Source organism: Olea europaea, unplaced genomic scaffold, assembly GCF_002742605.1.
Source record: "Olea europaea var. sylvestris unplaced genomic scaffold, O_europaea_v1 scaffold307, whole genome shotgun sequence".
Classification (NCBI taxonomy): Eukaryota; Viridiplantae; Streptophyta; class Magnoliopsida; order Lamiales; family Oleaceae; genus Olea; species Olea europaea.
Window position 1 is genome coordinate 1 of NW_019249416.1, and position 9127 is coordinate 9127.

The 9127-nt window shown below is 37.5% G+C and overlaps 2 protein-coding genes across 2 annotated transcripts; both read left to right on the plus strand.

Annotated features, from left to right (window-relative positions):
• The first annotated feature begins 3277 nt into the window (after positions 1 to 3277).
• On the plus strand, positions 3278 to 4471 carry LOC111384987. Its single transcript, XM_023009339.1, has one exon. It carries the CDS (start codon positions 3278 to 3280, stop codon positions 4469 to 4471), a length of 1194 nt encoding a protein of 397 aa, XP_022865107.1.
• A 2758-nt stretch (positions 4472 to 7229) lies between these two features.
• Positions 7230 to 8686, plus strand: LOC111384988. The gene is made up of 3 exons (XM_023009340.1): positions 7230 to 7721; positions 7796 to 8332; positions 8375 to 8686. Exons 1-3 carry the CDS (start codon positions 7230 to 7232, stop codon positions 8684 to 8686), a joined length of 1341 nt encoding a protein of 446 aa, XP_022865108.1.
• Positions 8687 to 9127: the final 441 nt, after the last annotated feature.

A 9127-nucleotide genomic window follows, 5' to 3' on the forward strand; every position in this document is an offset into this window, starting at 1 on the left:
TACTTGGATTATTTTTTGTGTTCCTGTCTTTGGTGGTTTTCTCGTGCAATTTTGGTGTTCACTTTGGTTTCAGACTTCTTTGGTTTTGGCCAGATTTCTTGCTCTTTTTGAGTGGTTTCTCCATTTCTTGGGTTCTATCCATCTTCACCACAATTTTACAGTGTAATACGATAATTTTCTCTTACTTGGTTGCCTACTTCTTCAGGCTGGGTGGTTGTATCCTCATATCTTCAAGTTTGGATGTTTTGTATATGTATATGCATATACTATTTTGACTTGGGTCATAGTCGATCACTTCCACTACAAGGTTTCTATCTTTTACAACTGGGGTCAACTGCTAGGGTGACAATTTGGATTATTTTATTGTTTGGACAGCTTCATTTTGCACGTGGGTTTACCTAGGTAATATTATTTTATATTGTATTGTACCTTATTGCTTTCTTTCTTGTGCTGGCTTGGTAATTTCTTGTTGGGCCATCTATTAATTGGTATCATGGGTAGAAAGAAAGCTATTAAAATAGGGCCTAACAAACCCGTTGGGAGTTCTAGTAAGAGAATTACTCCTATTCCCGTTCATCCTACAAGTCTGGGTAAGAGAATTACTCATATTCCTGTTCAACCTACGAGTCCAGTGGCTAAATCAACCGTTGAAGTTGCTTGTGGTTGAGATGTGACTAAGGAATTCTGGAAAGATTTTGAAGAAGCAAATGCCAATTCACCAAGTGTCTCTCAAACACTGGGTGAGGAGGATACTGATGATGCTACCTTCATTGGGACACCCAAGGTGGAGGAATTGAAGCAAACTGAAACCACAACTCCCTGGATTAACCTGTTCATGGATAATAAGGTAGTTGATAATGGCTTTAAATTGCAGTTGATTACTAACCAAAATGGTAAAGCCACATTAAATGACCAAGATTTAGATGATGTGGAGGAATCATGGGATTATTACCTTGTTGGATACTTTGCCGGTCGATTTCTAGGTAAAAAGGCCCTACTGTAAATGTGTGACTCTTGGAAGGTGGAATATCAATATTTTGTACATGGGAGTGGATGGTTGATCTTCAAATTTCAGAATGAGAATTCGAGAGCTAGCGTGTTGCATGCAGGCCCCTATCTTGTGCTTGGTAGGCTTCTTATGTTAAAGGTAATGCCTCGATGCTTCGATTTTGATGATGAGGAAGTGAGCACTATGCTGGTTTGGGCTAAATTACCGGGATTACCCTTGGATTGTTGGAATCCAAGAGCATTAGCAAAGATTGTTTCAATCATTGGCAAACTAATTGCTACGGATAAACTCATGACTACGAAGGGGATATTTTCTTATGCTAGGGTTCTTGTTGAGATTGATGCATCTAAAGATTTGGTTCGTGCAGTGGAAATGAGCTTTCCTATAGGGAAATCGAGGAGACAAAATGTTGTTTATGAACATGAGCCAAAGTTTTGTGGAAACTGTAAGATGTTCGGGCACACAACTTCCTCTAGTGGCTAGAGAACTCAGACTGCTACACCGAATCATGCTACCATAGTGAATACCAAACTAGTTTCTGGTGATAAAAAGGGCCAATCTGCTGGGGAAATTTCGAAACAGGCTGATTTGGGAGAAGAAAATAGCCAGTAGATTTGTGACCAGCAACAAGGCAAGCATTCTCAGCAGGTTGATGACGCATTCATTGAGGTTATCAATAGGGAAAAAGGTACCAGTAAAGGGCATAAAATTGGCCCTAGGCCTCCCAAGTCGTTGGGTGATAATGATACCAATCACTCCGCAAAATCTGTGGTAGAAAGACCCTCTAATTTTATTGGAAATTCCACAAAGGCTAGAAGTAAGGATAATCTGAAAGGAAAGCTTGATAAGCAAAGGGATGTTTTGCCTATTAAAGATAGGAAGAAGGGGATATCCCTTGCTTCACCATCATGAAGATTGGTTGTTGGAACATCAGGGGATTGAACCCTCCCCTTAAACAAAATGGGGTTTGAAGCTTTATTAAGCAACACTCTATTGATGTAATGGGCATTTTGGAGACAAAGTTGGATGAGTTGAAGATTATCCGAATTAAGCGGAATAAATTTGGTGGTCTTATGCAAACTAACAACTTCCACGCTCATAAAGCTGGAAGGATTTTGATAATTTGGGATCCCATGAAAGTTCAATTGGATGTGATGGAGTCTACACCGCAAGTTATTCATTATGCTGCTACTTGCAAGGTTAGTGCATCTACTTTTCTTCTTAGTTTTGTATATGGTTTTCATACCATTGTCAGTCGTAGGCCGATTTGGAATAATATCTCGGAGTATGGATTGAATTGTTCTTTGCCTCGGCTGATATTGGGAGATTTCAACAATGTACTTAATTTCGATAAGAAGTGTAATGGGACAGATGTTACACCGTATGCCGTCAAAGACTTGAGGAATTGTTGCCTTGATGTTGGTACTATGGATATTAGATCTATTTGATGCTTCTATACTTGGACGAATAGCTCTATGCGGAGTAAGCTTGATAGGGCCATGGTGAATGAAGTTTGGGTACAAGATGGGCTAAATTGTCTTGCTGATTTTTTTACCTGCGAGTTGCTTATCTAATTATTCACCGTGCATTGTTTCATTTTTTGACCATCAGAAAAGTAAGAGCAAACCGTTTAGGTTCTTCAATATGTGGACTAATCATGCTAATTTCCTTGGGATTGTACATGATTGTTGGAACCAAGTGATTAGGGGTACGAAGCAATTTAATCTTTGTAAGAAGTTAAAATGCCTTAAGGGAGTGCTACGTAAACTCAATGAAAAGCATTTTGCCCACATATCCTCGAAGGCTCACATGGCCATTTTATGGCTTAAAGAAGCTCAACTTGAGTTGCATGATGATCCTTTTAATATTGGACTCCAAAGTAAGGTTGCACACTTGAGGAAAAGTGCTATGTACCTTTGTGAATCGGAGAGGAGCTTCTATTATCAATAAGCAAAATGAAAGTACCTTAAGGATAGTGACAAATGCACCAAATTTTTTCATTCAATGGTGAAACGGAATACTAAAAGGAACTTCATTGCTATGATGCTTAAAGATGATGGTTCATATACTTCCTCTTTAGATGAAGTGGCCAATGAATTTTTTTTCTACAGCAACTTATTAGGGAAAAACAGTTTGGCAGAACCTATTGATGTTGATATCTTAAAGAATGGATCCGTGTTATCGGACGAAATGGCATTCGAACTTGTTCAAAGTGTTTCGGAATAGGAAATCAAAGAGGCTTTATTTAGCATCAGGGATGATAAGTCAATGGGGCCGGATGGTTATGCCTCCTATTTCTTTAAGAAGGCTTGGAATATCGTGGGTGTCAATTTCATGGGAGCGATCAAGAAATTTTTTTATTCATGTTCTCTCCTCAAGCAAACTAACCACACGGTAATTGCATTGGTCCCCAAAGGTACTCACGCTACCTCGTTGGGAGACTATAGGCCTATTGCTTGTTGCAATGGTTTTTACAAAGTCATCACTGAGATCCTCTCCTGCCGATTAAGGCCTATACTTGGTACTATTGTTGACCAAGTACAAGTCGCCTTCGTGGAAGGTAGAAGTATGACAGAGAATATCCATCTTGCACAAGAACTTTTGAGGCAATATAATCGTAAGAGAGTGGCCCCTAGACGTCTTCTTAAAATAGACCTTAAGAAGGCGTTCGATTCGGTGGATTGGAGTTTTCTTGAAAGTGTGTTTCATGGACTGAATTTTCCAAGCAAATTCATTCATTGGGTGATGGAGTGTATTACCACTCCTTCATATTCTATTGCTCTTAACGGTAGTCTTCATGGATTCTTTAAGGGGAAAAAAGGTCTACGTCGAGAGGACCCCTTATCTCCTTTCTTGTTTGTGATTTCTCTTGAATATTTCTCAAGAATTTTGAAAGGTGCTACCGATAATAGTAAGTTCAATTTTCATGCTAAATTTGGTGCTTTGAAGATCACATATTTGGCTTTTGCTGATGACTTGATGATTTTCTCTAGGGGTGATCAAACCTCGGTGGTTATATTGATGGATTGTTTATCCAATTTCGGAAAGGCATCCGGTCTTAGGATGAATGTTGACAAATCATGCTTGTACACGGCGAGTATTAATGGGCAAGAGCTTGACAATATATATGGCCTTACAAATATGTCTATGGGATTGATGCCATTTTGTTATTTGGGTATCTCACTTGCAGCACAAAAACTGAAAATCAGCTCTTATGATGTGTTTATCAATAAAATTTCAGCATATATTTGTGCGTGGTATAAAGCTTCATTGTCTTATGCGGGAAGAGCGAAACTTGTAAGGGCCATTCTTCAAGGAGTTGAATGTTTTTGGCTCTCCATTTTCCTAATTTCGGCCACAGTAACCTCAAGAGTTATTTGCTTGTGCCGTAAATTCCTTTGGGGGTTGAAGAAACCATTGGTCGCCTGTCGCCTGGAACAACATTTGCCTACCGAAAAGTGAGGGAGGACTTGGTTTTCGTGACATAAAATTCTAGAATTCTGCTTTGCTAGCCAAATCTTTATGGAATATCCATAGAAAGAAGGACATATTGCGGGTCAAATGGATTAACGAAGTGTATTTAAGGGGAACGAAAATTTGAGCTTATACAGTTAAGGAGGGAGACTCGACCATTATCAAGAAACTTCTACAAATCAGAGACTAGCTCATTGGCCAAGAACGAAATACCCAGGTTGTAGTTGGCAGGTTGCTGGAATGGACCAATCTGGGCAGTTTTTGCATTGACAAAGCATATGGTTTTTTTAGAAAGGCTGGGGTTAAGAAGGCATGGGCAATGGAGGTCTGGAGGCCATACATCATGTCAAAACACTCCTTCATACTCTAGCTTGGTGCGCAATTCAGGTTGATTACTAAGGACAAATTGACATATCTTAATATTGATGTCATGTGTGTTTTATGTGGATCAAAAGTGGAGGACTGCCAACACTTTTTCTTCCAATGCCCTTTTTCTTCTTGCATTTGGAAGAATATCAAGGAATAGTTGGGGATTACAAGAGTAATGACTACTATTGCGAGTGCATTGAAGTGGATCAAAAAGGAAGCAAGATGGACGTCTTGACAAAGCAAAGTTAAGAGGATTGCTCTAGCTTCTTCTGTCTATTATATTTGGATGACAATAAATAGGAGGATTTTTGAAGATATTAAGCCGCAAGTTGATAGCATTATTAGACGGATCAAAACACACGTATACAAAGTAATGTTCTCTTTGTATCCAAATATTTTGATCCAATTTGAGTCTCTTGCATTGGATCCTTGATTTGGATGTTTGTAAATGTTTTTGCGTTGTTTATTTTGTCTTCCCGGGTATGCCCAGAGTATTTGTATAGGTGTTTAATACCTTGTTCGCCTGGGTATGCCTGTAGTACTTGTATTTCACTTGATTTTTGATTGTCCGGATACGTCAGTGTAATTGTAATTATGCTTCATCTTTGATTGCCTGGGAATGCCCGGAGTATTTGTAAACAATTTTGATCAATATATATTTATTTACATGATCAAAAAACAAAAATAAAAAATAAAAATAGAGTAGCCACCTTAGGTCATAGATATGCAAACTAAAAGATTAGACTGAAAAGTTGACTAAGCATGTCAACGTAATATCTTTGATCGAGTGCCTGTAGAAAATGTCTTTCACAAGATATGCTAATCACCTTGAAAATACACTTCAACGGGATATGACATATCATTTTGAAAGTAGTTTACTTTGGACGAGGTGTCTAAGGACTTCGTCGAGTCACCTAATTACCTCGAAGGATCGTATAACAAAGCAAAGCAAGGTGATGGTTTAATACAACATCAAATGAAATATGGTACAAGTTTTCATGCGTTAGATTCTTGAATTTTTACGAGTTTTAGATAAAACTCTAATTATTAAATATAAATAATATATTTTACAATATCAATCACTTGCAACGCACGTGTTACGCACTAGTTTGATTTAGGGGAGTGATTCTATCCATGTAATCATTAAAAGGAAATTGTACCTATATTTTATTTAAGACAACTAATCAACGTTGAGCGTGCAGTGCACGTTATTTTGAAATTTTTATAAGTGCTGTAAAAATAATATTTAATATCAATTTATTGAGAGGATTTGTTCAATCTCAAAACAACTAAATAAAATAAAATTTATGACAGAAATCTAAGAGAAGAAAATTTTACTTATAAAATTCAACTTCTATGATTTAATTTTTTTTTTTTTGAATTAATAACAAAAAAATCGTACATGATAAAGATTTTATAGTACATATTGAAAAACGAAAAGTAAGGTATTATTGAAATAATTGAATTGTGGTAGGTTAAAATCGTCCAGAAAATTATTCTCACTCGGTGTGTTAAGTTACGGTTAACGTGTTGGTTGGGGTTTATTCCAAGGGAGTGATGCTCATGTTACCATTATGAACTTCACTTTTTTCAATAATAAAACAAATTTTGCTTGACTATGGAACTGGAAAAATTATGACATTGAATGTTGAGAATTTTTTTATCTTTTATTGTGGAAATTGAGCAAGTTTTTCCACAAATGAAACTTTCATTCTTCTAATAATCCATTCTAATAATCCAAAAGAAATAAATAACTTTTGGAGACTTCATTTTCCATCAATACTCCCCCCTTTCTAGTAGAATGCACATATTTTCTTAAGAAAATAAAAATAGTTTAAACTTTAAAGTATGCATAAATGTAAGACAGGCTTATAAAATATGCCAAAATTTCTGTTTCGAGAAGATTTTTTCATTTTTTATATATATATTTTTTGATATCCAGAAGAAAAGTTTTTATTTTGTTCCCTCCCTCCAGAAACGGTGTTTTGTTTTCTCCTGAAATCATGACATTACAAGTCAATTTTTTATTTGACTCTGACGAAATTATTGGTATTTTTTGATGGATGAACATGAAATCAATGACTGGAGAAAAACAAAGGATTACAAGATAGCAAGCTATTGGGAAGCAATTGAATAAGTTGATGGATTCATCAAACTGCAGTTCGGGATGTTATAGTATGGATGTATGCAGTTTACTCTTCTGTGATTCTGACCGTTATATACAAGAAAACCTGGATTCGCCGATGCCATGGTTTATATCCACCTTCGCCAAATCATACATAGTTGTCATGATCCAGCAGTAGTGGGTGAAAATCGAGAAATTGTAGCAATTAGTTTTATGTTTCTTTCACTTGTTATATTTTGTTCTTCGACTTTGATGGTTCCAACTTACAGAAGTTACATAGAATCCAAGTACCAGGAAATGCACAGAATAGCTTCCAATGAAGGAAGAATGGAAGAGGCAAATTTTACAGTGGACAAATTGAGAGTAGTGGTGAAAAAATATTGGCTAATGGCAGCAACAGGGAGCCCCGGGTTCGTATTGGCACGTTCTGTGACTTGCACTGCTTCAGGTTTGATTTGTGTGTTCACTGCTTTCTTTTTGGTAGAAGCTCATATTCAACAATTGTTTTGGCCCGGAGAATTCTCGAAGCGTACTTCCACCTACAAGTGGTCAATTAAATGGATTCTAGCTACCCAGTTTGTCGGAGTTTTCGTGGGAACTATTGCCACTGCCTTCAAATGGTTCACTGCTGCATGCTTCAAGCTTTCAGAACTAGACAGTAAAAGCTTCAAAAGTGAATTCAAAATCGAGAATTATTGGATTCAGAGGCTGGTGGACTGGAAAGAAAGGCCATTACCTTTACAAGTTCGACACCCCAGAGGCAAAAAGCTTCTTCATGCAGCAATAAGACTATTCTTAATCTCTGCATTGGAATACAGATTCTAATTGTTTCGGTGAGCAAACTTGTACTTGTCATTTCTGCCTCATCTTTCCACCTCATCGGTTGGTTGATGATATTTGTTGTAAATGCCTCTTGCAACAAAAAAGGATCAGAATCAAGCATTGATTCCGAACTAGATCTTACCCGTTATGTCTTGCTACTTGAAGGAGAAGTACAACTGCCAAAAAAGACCGTAAAAAACATCTGGAATGAGGTGGACAAGCTTATCCGGACAGGTAAAAGTCAGCAGCCCAAGAACCTGATTAAACTTCAAAGTAAATCTAACAACTTTAATGGGGTGAGAGAATTTGACAGTAATCACGTTCCAAGTTTACATTCCCAGGAGCCTTCGAATTGCTGGTCTCTACCTGTGGTAACCCTTACGTGCATCGCCATTGCACTTCCCAACATCCCAAGTTATAGGGGTAATCAGTTATTGAGGTCTGTCGGTGAAGGCCTTTCCTCGTTAAAAGTAATAGAAAAGGCCTTGTATAGAAATGGAGCTCTGGTAAACATTAGAAATGCAGCAGATATTGTATGGATGGGACTTGAATTATATCGTAAATGGTAAGATAAGGATCTCTGCAAATCAAATGCCCAAGGCAAAACCTCTAAGGAAACACTAGAAGAGCTTTCCAATGTAGCTGAAATGACTGTTATGCAGTTCCTCAGATACACGAACAATCTCGTCATGGTGAACCCTCTAAATTGGCCAGATAGGATTATAGCTGCAAACTCAATGTATCGAATTAGTCGAACTATTTTACTGGCCTATGACAGTTACCAAAGAGATGGACTTTTTGACCATTTATCCATCATGATTGCGGATATATTGGCAGCCCGCCTTACCAATTTACCCGATGTTATAACTGTGAGAAAGGAGAAGTAGGGATGGCGCCTAGGCGCCCAGTTTTTGCTGGGATGGTGCCTAGGCGCCCGACTCAACTATATATATTGCTGTTTTGTTTCCCCTTCGTTAAGAATCCGGTTTTTTTAGAGAGAAAATAGAAGAGAAAGCTTGGAGAGAATTTAACAAGAAAGAGGTTGTTCTTCTTGGGTATAAATTCAAGGCTATTTTTCTTTTTTGGGGATTAACTTGAGGCTTGTAAAAGTAATCCAATCCATTGTTCTTCATATATATATTGAAAATCATTTCTTCCCCAATTTTCTTATCTTTCTTTTCATCTTCAAGTGGTTTGGGATTTTTCACAAACACCTTATGTGCACAACAAAGTTCAAGCCACCCACCAAAAATCGGAGCTTAACCACTCTGATTTAAGAAGAAGCTCTGGTACCAGATTGTTGGGGAAGAAGATTCCCAAACTTGCCC